The following is a 16773-nucleotide window of genomic DNA, read 5'->3' on the forward strand; positions in this document are numbered from 1 at the left end:
TTCAAATATTTCAGTAACCGCAAACACGGTTGTTGCTCTTTAATACAGATTTATCAGTACCGCGGTTTTCTATACCACCTTTTTTTTTTCTCTGTAAAAATAAAATAAAAAATTATATGTTGATATTCGTATTCATATCAAATATTCGACAAAATGTATACAAAAAATCGCGTTTAAAAAAATAATTTTTCTTAAAAAATTTTTTTACAAAAAAAAAAGTATCAAAAGTGTATACAGAAAAAAAAAATCAAATACATATATATTTTTTTTTGGGTCTGTGTATGTGGTGTGTATTTTTTTTGTAGTTATTTTTTTTTCGTAGTGTGACGGCCACAAAAGTATACAAAAAAAAAGCTTGAATATGTGCAAGTCTATTTTTTTTTTCTTTCTTAAACTATAAAAGCAAGTCTTAATTTGCTCTTCTTTACAAATCTTCCTTTCTTTTTTTTTTTTACAAAAAACTTTTTTTTTATATACTCATCATGACTGGCCGCGGAAAAGGAGGAAAGGGACTCGGAAAGGGAGGAGCCAAGCGTCACAGAAAGATTCTTCGTGATAACATCCAAGGCATCACTAAGCCCGCAATCCGTCGTCTCGCACGTCGTGGTGGTGTCAAGCGTATCTCTGGTCTCATCTACGAAGAGACCCGTGGTGTCCTCAAGGTCTTCCTCGAGAACGTTATCCGTGATGCCGTCACTTACACCGAGCACGCCAAGAGAAAGACTGTTACCTCCCTCGATGTCGTCTACGCTTTGAAGAGACAGGGTCGCACTCTCTACGGTTTCGGAGGTTAAGCAACTACCAACACCTAACCGACCAATCAACCAACCAACCAACCAACCAACATCTATCATCAACGCCACCACACTCGCAACCACAACCACCAGTAAAGAAAGAGAAAGAAAGAAGGATATATATATATATATATATATTATATATTTGTTCAATAATCACAATAATTTTAAACTGCATCTTTACAAAAAAACCACATCCATTTTTTTTTGTTTTTTTTTTTTTAAAAAAAATCTTTGGAAAAATGAAACCATAAAAAAAATATTATCATCTTTAATATCCCTTTTTCTTTCTCTTTTCTTTCAATCCTATAAACAATTAACGCATATTTACGATCACATTATTTCTCGCTCGCTCTCTTTGCCACAACTTTTACATACAAATTTCGCACTTTTTTTATGCTTTATTTTTTATAAAAAAAAAGAAAATCTGAATTCAATAATTTATATATATATAAAATGAAGTGTGTATTTTATTATTAATTTGTATAGATATCTATCTATATTTATATTTATAGCTTTGGTTGCTTTAGCTTGATGTCATTCTACTAAAAGAGAGAAGTACCATAATAAGAATTGAATTGAGTTTATAAAGAAAGAAAATAGCCATTAAATGAGATGTATATGTATGCGCGTATGGGATAACGATTTCCCTTGTAGATAATTAAATTAATTAATAGCAGCAATATAAAAAAAAGGGAATTTTTTTTTAAAGGAGACAAGATATATATATATATATATCAAAAGGAAGAGCAAGAGCAAGTCCAAGACCAAGAGCAAGGGGAGGGGGGTTAGGTTTGGGGGGGTTAAAAATAAATAAATAAATAAATATATAAGAAAAAAGGGATTTAATATAATTTATTTATATGTATATATAAATAATAATTATTAATAATGATAATGGCAATTGTAATGGTAATGGTAATGGTAATGGTAATGATAATGATAATCTAAAGGCAGTAAAAAACAAATTCATCTTGTTTCAGTCCCTCCCCTCCTTTCTCTCTTTATCCACCTCTTTTCTTTTGTGTACCAATCCCATTCACTTATACAACCCCCTCCCCTTCCTCCCTCCCTTTCTCTTCTGAATAGGAACAGGAATAGGTCCATCTAGATGTACATCTAAACCAACACACAAACACCTTGCACTTCAATATACATATACATAGCTGATATTTATAATTTAATTAATATTACCATCCTATCAACCACTTAATTCACTTGGTAGTCAGCATCCGCCCCCCCAAAGAACAAGAAAACAAAAACAAAAAACAATAAGCTTATTATTTATTTATTTATTTATTTATTTATTTATATTTATTTCTTTTACATATTTTATTTTTTATTTTTTATATTTTATATTTTATTTTATTTTATTTTATTTCGCTGGTGTCCATGACAGACTTTCTGTCGTTAGACGACGAATCCCGTCCTCCGGGTCATGACAATCCCATTGACTTTTACCACAAAGCACTCCAGGCACAGAATTCAAGATGGAGAATCTTCTTTCCTTTGCCAATCACATCCCAAAGTGTACGAACAGCAAACGAATGGCTCGATCTCCATCCAGGTAGATCTGTCACTGCACGCGGAATCCACCTGCCATTATTCTTTTTACAAACCCCAAGCACATCAAACACCTTACTCAACCAACATCCATCCCGCACATTCTCTGCACCAACCCGTCTATTGACCGAGTCTCGCCAAAAGGCACATGTTGTCTGTACCACTACAACTGCCACCATAACTGCCACTGATAATGCTACTAATACTCCCACTACTGATCCACACCATCAAAACTCGGACCAAAAAAAGGAAGAAACCGTAAAAGATTTGAAACTAGAAACCAAATTGGTATCAAAAACAGAAATGGAAACACCTATACAATTGGACAATAACAAGGTTAATAACAAGGTTAATAACTCGGACAATAACAAGGACAATGTCAAATCTAATACCAAGGACAATAACAACGCCAAGGGCAAGGTCAATAACAAGGACAAGGACAAGGACAAGGCTAAGGATGAGGAGAATGAAACGGAAACGGAAACCCAAAAGGGTCTGCAGTCCTCTGAGCAGGTCGTGCAGTCCTTGCCCTGTATTCAGCTGACCAGACATCAGGACCTGCAGAAACCCTTGGATACACAGCCAGTACAAAAGCCAGCCCATCTCTTAGCCCATCTGCCTGCAGTGCAACAATCCGCACCAATAAAGATCAGTAAAGTGCACCACATTGTTGTGGAAGAGGAAACAGATACGATGCCACAAAAACCCGAATTGGCTGGCCAAGCAGACCCAGAAGAATCTCAATCCACTGAATTAGAAACAGCGCAGGCTGTTCAAACACACAAGGCGCGTGGGTCAACTACAACACAAGAAGATGAGGAAAAATCAACCCCAAAACCACAATTACAACAGCTAAAGAAGCAGCACCAGCACCAGCAGCAGCAGCAGCAGATAGAGCAGCAGGAACAAACACAAACACAAACAAAAACAAAAACACAGGCACAAACACAACAAAAATTAAAACAAAAACAAGACATTCAAAAATCACCCCTTTGTCTACCTGCTCTTTCCCTCGACCACTCTCATTCTTTATCACAGCCAACTCTTGACTCCCTACCGACTCTTTCATTTGACCGACTGGAACAAAAGCACGCAACCCTCAATCCTGTTAACCTTCAACCCATCACCTCAATTGTTGCTACAACCACGACTACGACTACTACGACTACGCCTACGCCTACGCCTACGCCTACGCTTACATCCACATCCACATCCACATCAACGTCCACACCAGCACCTACACCTACATTGACACCAACATCTACATCCACCTCTACCTCTACATCAAAGTCTATTATTACACCTGAAATCACACACAAAAGTACACCTACACCTACACCTACTATCTCTGCAACCACTTTTACTTCTCCGTCTCCATCTCCCTCTATTTCTGCTTCTGCCGTTCTCGTTCCCGTTCCCGTTCCCGTTGCTGTTTCTGTTCCTGTTGCTGCTGATATAACTGTAGGCCATAATCTCAACTCAACAACCCAAACCATGATCACACCTGACAAGGATAAACCCGCACAGGATTTGGTGTCACCAACCTTAAATGAGCCTCTGACCAACACAACCATCAAGAGCAGTCCGACCGTTAATGAACTCAAGAGCGTAAAGAGTGACGCACAAAACCTGGTCACAGACGAGGCTGCGTTTGGTTCTGTTCAATTTGAACGGACCACGGCTCTGTCTGATCCTCTTTTCTGTTTAGCAGAAGAAGAAGAAGAAGAAGAAGAAGAAGAAGAAGAAGAAGAAGAAGGTGACGACAACGAAAAAGACGAAAAAGACGAAAAAGACGAAAACATAGGCACCGAAGAAAAAGACGACGATAAAGACGAAACAAACGAAGAAGAAGAAACAGAAGCTGATAATCAAATCAACGATAGTAACGATCTTCTCAACCAGGATATGCCTCCCTCTGTTGTCACAGCTGGACCTCTATTTAATCAAATGAGACGTCTTGACCATACATCTTTAGACCTCAAGAACAAAATCAAAAACAGAGTCAAGACCAGCACAACCCACAACCCAACCACCGATAGTAATATCAATAATAATAATACTAGTCATCATAATAGCAGCGGTCGTGGCCGTATTACCGTGGCCGGCTCAGATACCAGAGATACCAAAGATACCAAAGACTTTAGCAAACCCAGCCTTCTTTCTCCTGCCTCTACTGTCACGCCAGCAATTATTCCTGCCAACATCCGTTCTTCTCGCCCGTTACAAGTACAGACACATACACAGGCCAACAAGAGTCCCAATAGCACCCATCCTCCCGTACAGCGCCGGTCAAAGCTTCCCGTCCTTCGGTCCAGCTCAACGCCTACTCATACTCCACCAAAACACACGTCTTCTCTCAACGACCTTGATAACCTGCTCCTTCCAAAGCCCCCATTGACTCTGTCGACTAGCATCAGTATTAGTACCAGCACCCTCCCGGCCCGGCCGTCCACTCCAAGTAGCCGGATCGGACGAGACAAAGGAACGGGGAGAATTCCCGTTCGTGCCGAACCCCACACCACAACCACAACCACTAACAACAACACAAACACAAACATAAACACAAACACAAACACAAATAGCCACATGTTCACTACAAATACTACAATCGGTGGTGGTAATCCTAGTATTCGCAAGACAAGTGTCCGGTCATTGGCCAAGCTTCGTGGTGGCGAAGAGGCGGTGGCGACGGCAACGGTACCAGCAACATCTCCCCGGACATTGAAAAAGAAACGTACACCATCAGACGAAAATCTGCGTACGGTCGGTACTTTTAAATCAGACGGAAAAAAGCGAGAAGAGGTTGGAGAGGCAAATGTGCTGATGTCCAAGAATCCGACCCAAACTCTGCTGGGCCCGAAAGGGGAAGAGGAAGAGGAAGAAGAAAAGGCACCTGCTCCGATTTCGATGAAGGAAAAGCGTGAGCGACAGACAAAGCGGGAAGAACAGGTGAAGTTCTGGCGTGTGCGTGAAGAACGAGAGGCTAGAGAGACACGCCTGGCTGCACGACGTCGATTGATAAATGGTAGTGACACGAGGGAAGCAAGAGAGAGAGCTTCTGCTACTGCTGCTATTTCTGCTGCTGCTGCTGCTACTACTTCTGCTGCTGCTAGTAGTTGCGGTACAATAGAAAGAACTAGTGTTTCGAGACTTGGAATTAGAAAGTCTGTAAAATTCAACCTCAAGAAGAACAAGACAATTGAGATTGATCTCAAATAATTTACACAACCATAACCATAACAACAAGAAAGATGAAGAAGAAGAAACAACCCATTTTATATACACACACACATATATACATACTATACAATACAATACATACTTAATTTTCTTCTTCTTTTCGTCCTTTATTACACCTCTTCCTTCCAACCAATACAATTTACAAATACACCTTATTTACATATTACAAAATTAAAATTAAAAAACAAAACAAGAAAGATAACTCTCTATGAAGTATATAAATAACCACTTTAAAATGTTGATTATTTTAATTAAATTGTAATCTCATTTCATTTTATCTCACCTCATATTATTTCATATCAACTACTTTAACAAAACAATACGATTATCAACAAATCTGGTTTTTGTTCTGTATTGCTTGTCCTTCAACAATAACAGCAACAACAACAAAAGAAACCTTGACAACCATATTTTACACATTTTCATCATCATTAAAGAAACCAAAAAAAAAGAGTATTTTTTTAATAAAAAAAATTATATTATTATTATTATTATTTACAGTTTTCAAAAGTGAAAAAAAATATATATCGGGTAATTATTATTTCTTTGTGTATACATTGTGCAAGAGGTTGGGCAAAATCAACGTTATTTTTTGAATGCTTTTTTTTTGTATGTATGTATGTATATATGAGTGAGTGAGTGAGTGAGTGAGTGGTTCTGTTGTATGGAAAAAAAAAGGTGGTCAAGATCGTTGAACTTGTAGGGATAAAGAGGTTTGATGAAAAAGTCCAATCGTAATCGAATGATGAATATCGTGTGTAAAAAACAAAAATAAAAAATAAAGCAAAAAATGAAGCTTCTTCCATATTGTAGGAAAATCCATCATCATCATCATTATCATCATCATTATCATCATATTATTATTTTCTTTTTTTTCTTTTTTTCTTTTTCTTTAAACTTCCTGGGAAGCACCGGCCTTCTTGGTCTTGGTGGGCAACAAGGTGGCGTGGATGTTGGGGAGGACACCACCCTGGGCAATGGTGACGTGACCGAGCAACTTGTTCAATTCCTCATCGTTACGGATGGCCAACTGCAAGTGACGGGGGATGATACGAGACTTCTTGTTGTCGCGGGCAGCGTTACCGGCCAACTCGAGGATTTCGGCAGCGAGGTACTCGAGGACAGCAGCGAGGTAGACGGGAGCACCGGCACCAACACGCTGGGCGTAGTTTCCACGACGCAAGAGACGGTGGATACGACCGACGGGGAACTGGAGACCAGCCTTAGCAGAACGGGTCTGGGACTTGGCACCAGCAGCAGATTTTCCTCCAGATTTTCCTCCAGACATATTTGATATTTTATTATATAAAAAAAAAAAGTTACTTTTAAAGAAAAGAAAAGAGTTAAGAAAGAGAGAGCGAGAGGTTGCTTTTAAAGAAGTTTGAAAAGTTGAAGATTTGCTTGAATTTTACTATTTATTGTTCCTGAGAATTATCCGTCTAAAACAAGTCACAAAAATATCCAATTTTCTTTTTTTTTTTTTTTTTTTTTTTGATGAAAAAAAATAATAATAATAATTGAGGGTGCCTTTGGCGCGAGTTTCATTTCAAAAAAAAAAAAAAAACCAATTTTTTTTGTACAAAACTGACCCCCCCAAAAAAAAGACAATTAAAATTATACTCCGACAATATGCCACGTTATTTTTTTTTATTGTTTGCTGGTGTTGTAAAAAAAAATAAAACTAAAAAATTTGAAGAAAAAGTGGGGGGAGGAGGGGGAAGAAGTAAAATATGGATATTAATAATAATAATAATAATAATATATATGTATAGTATATATATTTTATTTTTTATTTTTTATATATAAAAATATTATTCAATAGATCGATAGAGAACCGTGCATTTACGTGTCAATACGTGTTAGTTTTATTATTACTATTATGTCAAAAGTACTCAAAAACACGTACAAAGATAATTATATATGAAAAAAAAATATAAAAAAAAAATAATAAAAAAAAAATTAAGATTTTGAGGCAGTCACACAGAATGGTTATTGCACCTACCACTACTACTAATATTATTATTATTATTGACACGCGTATAAGATTTGTGTAATTTAAGATTTTTATTTATATTATGATCAGCAAGCTAAAGTAACAAACAATAGAAAACATCAAAAAAGAAAGAAGAGTGAATTTAGTGATATAATTGAATAGAATAAAATTCATTTATTCAATCTAAATGGCTTCATTTTATTTTTAATACGTTAATTGAATAATAGTATCATTGGTGGCAGTAATAAATAAATAAATAAACAAACAAACAAACAAATAAGCAAAGCACAACAAAAATCCCAATATTCGGGTAAAATGATACTTTTGTGATGCCTTCCATTTAATGAATACGTGATTTATTTTTATTTTTTTATTTTTGACATTTGGCGTGAATTATTATCACAAAATATTGAGACATTCACTTGTTGATTCATGACACTTTTTTTCAATCATTTTAATTCACATTCTCTTCAATTGAACAAAAATTCACTATAGACGAAACCCAAATTTGATTAGCAAAAATAAAAAATAAATTAAAAAAAAAAGTGAATAATTAAATCTATAGTTAATTATGATTGGTCAATTTAGTTTTTTTTATTATTATTTATTATTGAATTAAGAGAGAGAAAAAAAAAGCAAGGGAAAGAATAGACGTATATTGGACATCGACATTTACAGTCACAATATTAAAGTGTGAAAAAAAAAATTAGGGGGGGTGAAGGGTGAAAAGGTAAGATTTTGATAGAAAAAAAAAATCATAAAAAAAAAAACTTGATTTAAATAAATATATATAAATTTCATTTCTTTTCACTTAGATTTCTTCTTTTTTTTTATAAAAATAATAAATCATATATCATAAAAATGGCCCCCAAGACTGATGCCCCCGCCTCTGCAAGCGCCCCCGCCAAGGTTGTTGAGAAGAAGGTCAAGGCCGATGGAAAGAAGAAGAGAGTCACCCGCAAGGAGACTTACTCCTCCTACGTCTACAAGGTCCTCAAGCAGGTCCACCCCGATACCGGTATCTCCAACAAGGCCATGTCCATCTTGAACTCCTTTGTCAACGATATCTTTGAGCGCATTGCCACCGAAGCCTCCAAGCTCGCCTCCTACAACAAGCGTTCCACCATCTCCTCCCGCGAGATCCAGACCGCCGTCCGTCTCATCCTCCCCGGAGAGTTGGCCAAGCACGCCGTCTCTGAGGGTACCAAGGCCGTCACCAAGTACACCTCCTCCAAGTAAAAATATATATATATATATACACAATAATTAATAATCATAAAAATATATATATCTATTTGTAAAGAAGCCCTTTTTTTTCTTTCTTTCTTTCTTTCTTTTGTTAAAGAGATAGAGAAATAATATATATATATATATATGTATGTATGATTTCATTTTTATCTATATTATTTTTTTATATTCATATTCACATACTACACTACACTCCCATCACACTTACACCACAACCTCACTGTACAGAAAAACACAAGGGCAATTATAAATTACCATTCATATGCCTTTCTCCATTTCACCCATATTTCAATCCATTTTTTTTAATATTATTATTTTGTTCATATTTAAGCATTATACTTTTCGTCTTGCAAATTTGTTATCCGTCTAAAAGCTTCGTGTACCAATTTATAAATGAAATTCCAAAAAAAAAGAGACCAATTTGATATGAATTATTATGTATATAAAAGTATAATTCAAAAAAAAAAGTAAATAGAAAGGGAGGAAAAGAGATAAAAGTACTCGTTTCAATATTGTTATTTTTGAGCAGTGAAGATTTAGAACCTTTGGATAACTTTATTTGTAACATGTAAATTATAAAAATACAAAAGAAAAAGAGGTACTCTTTTATTCCTTGTACCACTTTGCAAGATTCTACAATTGAGAGACCAGTGGCTAATAAACATACATATTTTGCCTTGTCCAAGATATTGTATTCACAAATATAAAGGTGTAATGTGGTGATCATAAAATTATATACAAATGCTATGTAATAAGACCATAGCATTATAGATTTCATCAAGATGATTCATGTAATAAATAATTCATATATACGAGGCAATTAAAATTGACAGCCTTCATTCATTCTTCTTTTAGAATATATGGTTTCTATGAATGGAGGGGTAAAATCTAAAAAATAAAATAAAAAAATAAAATTGCTAGGTTTAATTTCAAGCCATAGCAATAGCCATTATGGACACACTGAGACAACAATAGTTGCAAACCATACCATACTAATGACAACAGTATCAACATAAAGAAAATCCTTACAAGCTATCATCTCTCTATCTCAACAAAACACACACACATACACTTGAAAATATTTCTTTAAAGGATTATACATTTAAGAACAAGGCAGTTCTATAAAGTTTTTATTTTATTGAGATCAAATGGTTTGATATATACATATACATAGGTGTGTATATATATTTAAGCAATGAGCTCGACAACTACAAGAAAAAAAATGGAAACAAGCTTTAGTATAACCGCTCTTACTTTACATAATAGTATTTCACTTTTTTTTTTTTAAAAAAAAAAAAACAGAAAACTTACCACCACCAGCAGCCTTGATCTTCTCCTCAGCGCGACGGGATACGAAGCGGGTGCGGACAATGGCAGCCTGGGAGATGTCACCCTTGGCAAGGACCTTGCCGTAACCGTGCTGGAGAGCATCGATGACGGGAACCTTCTCGGTGTTCTTGTACTTCTCGCGGACACCCTCACCGGCCAAAGACCAGAGAGAATCGAGGTTGACAATAGGACGCCAGTACTGGTTCTGCTTCAAGTGGAAGTGACGCATACCGACCTTACCGAAGTAACCAGGATGGTACTTATCCATGTTGATACGATGGTGGTGCTGACCACCAGCAAGACCACGACCACCAGGATGCTTTCTGTGCTTGCCAACACGACCGTGACCGGCAGAGACGTGTCCACGCTTCTTTCTGTTGTGGTGGAGTCTAGTAGGCTATTATTATGAAGAATAGCATCATAATTGTTGTTGTTGTTGTTGTTGATGGATTGTAATTGATGGTAATGGTAGATTATTGATGATGATAATATTGATGTTGTTGTGGTGGTGGTAATAATAATATTATCAAAGGTTTTCAAAATAGAATATATACAAAAAAATTTAAAGATGGATAAATAGATTAGATTTAAATTTCTCATGTCATTATGATTTTAATAAAGACCATGTAAAAAAAATTAATTAAGGAACATTTTCTTATTATTCTCGAAAGTAACAGGTACAAGTACAAGTACAAGTACAAGTACAAACACAAGTACAATCAAAGGAAAGACAAGAAGAATGCTCTATAATAGAAAAACTATACACACAAAACTTCCAAGTACTTTCCCCCTCGCCTCCCCCCAATATACACGCCTAACAGGCACACACATGCATCCATCCAAGTCATTTTTTCAATTAAAGCTAGCCATCGATAGTCTATCCAACAGCTATCTTCAAAGAACATTCTACATTGGATGGATATGGGGTGGAAGTCTTGTGTGTCGTTTGATATACATCTTTGTGTGTATTTTTTTTTTGTATAAAATAGTAGACCGTTAACTCACCATAGCTAAAGAATAGAGAAGGAACTCAGTAGATTGCAGGCCCCAGCCAGGTAATTCAAGGACATCTCACAAGAAAAAAAAAAAAAAAAAAGGTCCGTACAATATAAAAAAAATTACAAAAGGGCCTTGTTCAAAGTAAACCCGGATCGGACCAAGATATTTTTCGGTCCAGCTAGTACGCTGTCCGGGTAGACAGCTAATGTTCACTTTGAGCCGGCCCACTAATGTTACAAGGCAAACTTACTAGTGAGAGGTTATTTTTGTGCCGGAAAGGCGACAGAGAGAGGATGAATCGCCCCCCCAACCGAGCCTTCAAAGTACCATCTCCACCTCCCCACTAGACTTGTTTCCTTCTCTCAATTAAAGGTATGTTTACTACTACTACTGCTATTACTATTACTACCATTATTACCCTTACTATGGTGTTATCTATCTATCTATCCATATATATATCGATCTATCCATCCACACCGACAAAATAAAATTATATATTTCAAAAGCTAACTCGCCCATTCGATCTTTAAATGATATATATATTTTTTTGTAATTGTCATTTTGTCTTGATAGATTAAAATGGAAGCCGTTCAAACTTTTGGTCGCAAGGTGTGTTATAAAAAAAAAGCTTTCTTTTTTTTTTATTCTAGACAACAGACAAGCAAGACATTTTGGAACAATTTTGCAATTTACTTGCATCAAAAAAAAATAAAAAAATAAAAAGAACTTTAGAAACTATAAGCATTTCAATATTTGTACTGTAATTCAACAATTCACCATTTCGACCACAAAAAGAAGAAGAAAAAGAAGATACCTCAACAATTCAACATACAGGGAGAATCGACATACCTTAAACGACATTACCATAGCCTTATTATCATCAATAATTACGACGACAACGACCTCTTTATGCATATTAGACATTATAGAATTAGCGCATAAAGTGAAATGAATATTTGGGATTCGACAAACATTTCATATGCATTTATTTAAAATTGACAAAATAAAAATTTTTAAACATATATTAACTTCTTTGTTTTTTTTTCTCTTTATAGAAAACCGCCACTGCTGTTGCTCACTGCAAGCGCGGACGTGGTCTCGTTAGAGTCAACGGTTCCCCCCTCGCTCTCCTCGAGCCTGAGATTCTCAAGTTCAAGGTCTACGAGGTCATCCTCCTGCTCGGTGAGGAGCGTTTCTCCAACGTTGACATCCGCATTCGCGTAAACGGTGGTGGTCACACCTCCCAGATCTACGCTATCCGTCAGGCTCTTGCCAAGGCTATCGTTGCCTTCTACCAGAAGTACGTCGATGAGGCCTCCAAGAAGGAGATCAAGGACATCCTTGTCCAGTACGACCGTACCCTCCTCGTTGCCGATCCCCGTCGTTGCGAGCCCAAGAAGTTCGGTGGTCCCGGTGCCCGTGCCCGTTTCCAGAAGTCTTACCGTTAAAAGAATCAAAAAAAAACAAGAAGAAAGAAAGGAATCAAAGACAAGATCAAGAAGATGGAAAAAAAAATTCATTTTTGTATTCTTCATTTTCATTCTTCTTTAATTCTTCAAACTTTTTTTTTTATTCTGCTTATCACACATTTTGTAACGGTTTCAAAGATATACATATATAAACAAAACAACATCACAAACATCAACCCAAAAAAAAAGACTCTCTCTTTTTCTTTATTATTTTTACTTTTTTTCTCTGAGGGCTGGCATACAAAAAGAATGATATGGAAGTTGTGATAATTAAGGTTATAATGAATGTTTTAAGAGTCGAACGTGGCGGGTTAGAGGAAGGAAGTTGGAAATGTAATGATAAAGAAGTGTGATTTTGAGCTGCTTATCATTGTATTTGTATCGTGGTATTTATAGTGTAAAATGCACTTTATGTCTATATGTACAAAAGGAAAAGGGAAACTTATGTGTTAAATAGGTTCAATGGTTTGATGACGCATATCTATTACTTAATTGTGATGGGAATATTTTGTACCTGATTGAATAGAAGGATAAAAAAAAAAGAGATATGAGTAATTACTATATAATAAATATATAGTATAAATAGGGGAGTTTATATTATATTATTTTATTTTACTTTTCTTTTCGTTTATTTGAAGTTATAAGAAAAAAGGAATCTCAAAGCTCTCCATTAAGAATATGTCTCCTGTCCGCATTGGTTACGGTACTGAATAGTTAAAGAGTATACTAGAATGTCAAAGTCTAGTCAGCATTACTACATGTCAGGAAACTATATTGTTATATTTAGAAACTCAAGAATTCTTTTTCTTTTTCTTACTCTTATTCTTATTTGCATTATTTTATTAGTACCCGAGCACTTTTCAACTCCTCTTTACATTGCTAGAGACAATGGCTTCTTTAAAGACAACAAGGTTGACGTTGAGCTTGTATGCTGCCCAGGCAAGTATAATTTATTCACACAAGATAATCACTCTCCTTCCACACACACTTATTTAAAGTGTATTTTTTTTTAAAAAAAAATTACTTCGACTAAACTTGCTTAATTGTTTGTTTTGTTTATCTGTCTAAAATTATTTAGGTGGTACTGGTGAAGTATGTAGTGAAAACAATGCTTAAAAGTCTTATCAAATATGCATAGACATGTACATACACGTGTATATCTTGTGTCAGTTTTAAAGTCCATAATAATCTTTTCTTACTTTTAATACATAACCATAGATGACCCAAAAGCTTAAAGATAAAGAGCTTGATATTGCCATTGCTTTGACAGAAGGTCTAGTAGCCGGCATCGCCAAGGGCCAAGATTGGTACAAGATTGTCGGTACCTATGTCGATGCACCACTTTGTAAGTAAAGCATGCCTTGTATTTTTCTTTTTAGTTTTTTAATTCTTATTCTTTACTATTGAATATTGAATATTGTTATTGATACTGATACACACATATATATTATTTTTATTATTTTTAAAAAGGTTGGGCAATCTCCACAGGTGCTGAATCTAAGCACCGTTCAATCGATACCCTCTCCAAGTCAGACGCCGCCATTTCTCGTATTGGATCTGGTTCACACATTATGGCCTATGTACTTGCTGACCAGCAAGGATGGTTGAACAACAACAACAACAAGACGGCTACAGGCGAACCGTTCGACTTTACTGTACTGAACAACTTCAAGGCCATGCGCGATGCGGTCAACGACCTGTCGTCTGATTTCTTCATGTGGGAGACCTTTACCACAAAGCCTTACCATGATTCCGGAGAGGTCAAGCGTATTGGCCAGATCACCCCTCCTTGGCCCGCGTTCCTGTTTGCGGCCCACACCGACTTGCTCGAATCCAGCAACTCTGATCAAATCAAACAGGCAATTCTGGCCATCCAAAAGGCCACAGAGTTGTTTATAGACCAAAAAGAAAACGAGTCAGTTGAGCGTATCATGAGTATCCTAGACTACCCTGAGCAGGATGTCCGAAGCTGGTTCAAGACTGTCCATTATGCTGCCGATCCTACACTTGTCTCTCGCCAGGCTATCCAAGTCACTGTGTCGACTTTGATCAAGGCCGGTGTTATCGAACGCCCTGGACCTGCTCCAGAAGATGTGTGTGACTTGAAGGTTGCTCATCTTGGAGACTAATATTAGTAGTAGTGATGTACAATGATGTGATTTGATATGATGTGTTGTGCATATAAAAAGAGAGAGAGACATTGGTATAACAAGAAAAAAGACATATTATATTTGTTGGTGGTATCAAATAAAGAAGTTACAAATGTTTCAACATTTTAGGTGGTGATTGACAAATATTGACCGATAAACTGGCAAATTGATAAAAAATATCGATCGATTGATTGATTGATTGATTGATTGATTGATTGATTGTTTATGTGTGTGAGGGTGTGTATATGCATTTTGTGTGTAGATGTAGGTGAAGGTGTAGTTGAAGGTGCAGGTATGGGTAAGGTACAGGTGTAATGAGCTATTCTAACATCAAATTGTCTAATTTGATTTGCTTGGATTTAATACAAAAAAAACCAAAATATATATAAAAAAAAATAAAGAATAAAGAATAGAGATTGTTATTAATCTCGGTCAAAGTAGTGTGCCATCTGCACGTTTGCCAGGCTGAGGTTGCATTTTTCATAAAATGGGACATTGTGCTGGTTGCAGTTGAGAATAGATTTGTAACAACCAAGGGATTTTGCCATGTGGTTGATCTGTTCAATGAGTCTAAAGAGCAGATAAGAAAGATACACAATAAATAAATAAATAAATAAATAATAAATTATGTTTATATTTAATCCAATTATCCACACTATTCTTTCTTTTTATATATCTAATGTACCTTTGGCCTAATCGTTTACCACGCTGTGAGTCATGTACAACAACATCCTCGATGTGACCAGTCTATAGAAATACTCAATTATTAATATTTGGTTGCTGCCTTGTCTTATTTTTCTTTAAATTATCTATGTATTTGTTGGTCTATTGAAGGTATTTTTCATTATATTTCTCTTTGGTACCTTGCCACAACCATGGAGAAGCTTGTATTCGATTATCAACGTAGCACATGCAACAATTCTATCATTGTCTTCAATGACTATGAGATAATAGCTGCCGAGATTTTGCATGAGGTCGAAGCGTTCTATAGAAAGAAAAAAGATATAATTTTAATATATATCTTTTTTGGGTTGATACAAAGGCAAGTAAAATAAAGAAAGAACGTTGTATAGAATTTGATTTACCTTCAAATTGTTTCTGGGTAATCTCTCCAACTGTCGATAGTTGTGCTAGGATCTCGAGAACACCCTTCTTGTAGTCGTCTCTTTTGAGAGGTCTCAAGAGATAGCCATTTGGTAAAGAGTTCTGAACCTCTGGAGAGATGAGCTTGGGAGAGAAGAGAGTAGAGGGTCTGGTTTCTGTGAGTGTGATGCAGGTCATGGTTAGAGTGCTGGGTCGAATTGAATTGAGAGGACAAAGAGAGATAGAGAGGTGCAAGATAACCAGCGACCAACTCTTTTATATATGCTTGTATGTAATCTTGTAGTGGCTCACAAGCACAAGCATAGTGCCAAAAAGAAATAGCCTTGTTCTGTTTTTTTTTTTGAAATTTTTATTTTTATATCCGCGGTAAGAATCAAGGATTTCCGCGGAATGGGAAGGATATTTATGTAAGCCCTTTAAAATATATATATAAATATATATAAAGGAAGAGCACTGCGCAGATTCTTGATCCAATTAATGAAAATAGTAAGGTGCAGAAACTAATCAAGATATATATATATATATCTTCTTTACCAACAAAATCCACAAGATACCAGTAGTCCAATTACTTGATTGTGAGACCTCTTAGTTTTTTGTGGATAATAGTTGATACATTAAATGAACCAGGGAACAAACTCCTCATCTTCAACCCTCATTTTCACCCTTTTATTATCCTTTTCTTTCTTATTATTATCTATATATGATTTGTTTAAATTCAAACCTCGTGTCAAATATATAGCTGGATAGACAGAGACAGAGAGAGAGATAGAGAGACAATACAATCTATGTTTAGAACACATTTACTTTTTTCCATATAAAATCAAGGTATAAAAATAAATTCTGTTTTTTACACAAAACACCGGACTTGTTTAGAACCCAATCAA

At 35.8% G+C, this 16773-nt stretch overlaps 7 protein-coding genes across 7 annotated transcripts; 4 read left to right on the top strand and 3 right to left on the bottom strand.

The window, feature by feature from the left end:
- Positions 1 to 441: 441 nt before the first annotated feature.
- On the top strand, positions 442 to 1329 carry PHYBLDRAFT_188516 (hypothetical protein; the record flags this gene model as incomplete). The annotated part of the gene is made up of 2 exons (XM_018439523.1): positions 442 to 789; positions 1310 to 1329. The coding sequence occupies exons 1-2, from the start codon at positions 483 to 485 to the stop codon at positions 1327 to 1329; spliced, it is 327 nt and encodes a 108-aa protein (XP_018286973.1). The 5' UTR covers positions 442 to 482.
- A 4701-nt stretch (positions 1330 to 6030) lies between these two features.
- Positions 6031 to 6959, bottom strand: PHYBLDRAFT_188518 (hypothetical protein). Its single transcript, XM_018439524.1, has one exon. The coding sequence runs from the start codon at positions 6883 to 6885 to the stop codon at positions 6490 to 6492; it is 396 nt and encodes a 131-aa protein (XP_018286974.1). The 5' UTR covers positions 6886 to 6959; the 3' UTR covers positions 6031 to 6489.
- Positions 6960 to 8434: 1475 nt separating this feature from the next.
- PHYBLDRAFT_178141 (hypothetical protein) lies at positions 8435 to 9313 on the top strand (the record flags this gene model as incomplete). Its single annotated transcript, XM_018437957.1, has 2 exons — positions 8435 to 8825; positions 9307 to 9313. Exons 1-2 carry the CDS (start codon positions 8452 to 8454, stop codon positions 9311 to 9313), a joined length of 381 nt encoding a protein of 126 aa, XP_018286975.1. The 5' UTR covers positions 8435 to 8451.
- Positions 9314 to 9926: 613 nt separating this feature from the next.
- Positions 9927 to 11015, bottom strand: PHYBLDRAFT_183027 (hypothetical protein; the record flags this gene model as incomplete). The annotated part of the gene is made up of 3 exons (XM_018438711.1): positions 9927 to 10046; positions 10150 to 10564; positions 10995 to 11015. 3 exons carry the CDS (start codon positions 11013 to 11015, stop codon positions 10027 to 10029), a joined length of 456 nt encoding a protein of 151 aa, XP_018286976.1. The 3' UTR covers positions 9927 to 10026.
- Positions 11016 to 11739: 724 nt separating this feature from the next.
- On the top strand, positions 11740 to 12814 carry PHYBLDRAFT_159993 (hypothetical protein). The gene is made up of 2 exons (XM_018434095.1): positions 11740 to 11775; positions 12222 to 12814. Exons 1-2 carry the CDS (start codon positions 11746 to 11748, stop codon positions 12612 to 12614), a joined length of 423 nt encoding a protein of 140 aa, XP_018286977.1. The 5' UTR covers positions 11740 to 11745; the 3' UTR covers positions 12615 to 12814.
- Positions 12815 to 13272: 458 nt separating this feature from the next.
- Positions 13273 to 14907, top strand: PHYBLDRAFT_127300 (hypothetical protein). The gene is made up of 5 exons (XM_018429154.1): positions 13273 to 13338; positions 13482 to 13574; positions 13714 to 13727; positions 13854 to 13980; positions 14106 to 14907. Exons 1-5 carry the CDS (start codon positions 13314 to 13316, stop codon positions 14762 to 14764), a joined length of 918 nt encoding a protein of 305 aa, XP_018286978.1. The 5' UTR covers positions 13273 to 13313; the 3' UTR covers positions 14765 to 14907.
- A 5-nt stretch (positions 14908 to 14912) lies between these two features.
- PHYBLDRAFT_127304 (hypothetical protein) lies at positions 14913 to 16096 on the bottom strand. The gene is made up of 4 exons (XM_018429155.1): positions 15871 to 16096; positions 15649 to 15770; positions 15471 to 15532; positions 14913 to 15355 (listed from the first exon to the last, which is right to left on the bottom strand). The coding sequence occupies exons 1-4, from the start codon at positions 16064 to 16066 to the stop codon at positions 15208 to 15210; spliced, it is 528 nt and encodes a 175-aa protein (XP_018286979.1). The 5' UTR covers positions 16067 to 16096; the 3' UTR covers positions 14913 to 15207.
- Positions 16097 to 16773: the final 677 nt, after the last annotated feature.

The sequence above is a fragment of the Phycomyces blakesleeanus genome (assembly GCF_001638985.1).
Source record: "Phycomyces blakesleeanus NRRL 1555(-) unplaced genomic scaffold PHYBLscaffold_23, whole genome shotgun sequence".
Taxonomy (NCBI): Eukaryota; Fungi; Mucoromycota; class Mucoromycetes; order Mucorales; family Phycomycetaceae; genus Phycomyces; species Phycomyces blakesleeanus.

Bases quoted from the DNA above. Each gene is read 5' to 3' on its own strand.
- PHYBLDRAFT_127304 (XM_018429155.1), bottom strand. From the start codon at position 16,066: ATGACCTGCATCACACTCACAGAAACCAGACCCTCTACTCTCTTCTCT. The intron at 15,771-15,870 runs GTAAATCAAATT...TTCTTTCTATAG, and splicing joins TACCCAGAAACAATTTGAAG to AACGCTTCGACCTCATGCAA. The intron at 15,356-15,470 runs GTACATTAGATA...TCTGCTCTTTAG, and splicing joins GGTAAACGATTAGGCCAAAG to ACTCATTGAACAGATCAACC.
- PHYBLDRAFT_127300 (XM_018429154.1), top strand. From the start codon at position 13,314: ATGTCTCCTGTCCGCATTGGTTACG. The intron at 13,339-13,481 runs GTACTGAATAGT...TTATTTTATTAG, and splicing joins TCCTGTCCGCATTGGTTACG to TACCCGAGCACTTTTCAACT. The intron at 13,981-14,105 runs GTAAGTAAAGCA...ATTTTTAAAAAG, and splicing joins CTATGTCGATGCACCACTTT to GTTGGGCAATCTCCACAGGT.
- PHYBLDRAFT_188518 (XM_018439524.1), bottom strand. From the start codon at position 6,885: ATGTCTGGAGGAAAATCTGGAGGAAAATCTGCTGCTGGTGCCAAGTCC.
- PHYBLDRAFT_159993 (XM_018434095.1), top strand. From the start codon at position 11,746: ATGGAAGCCGTTCAAACTTTTGGTCGCAAG. The intron at 11,776-12,221 runs GTGTGTTATAAA...TTCTCTTTATAG, and splicing joins TTCAAACTTTTGGTCGCAAG to AAAACCGCCACTGCTGTTGC.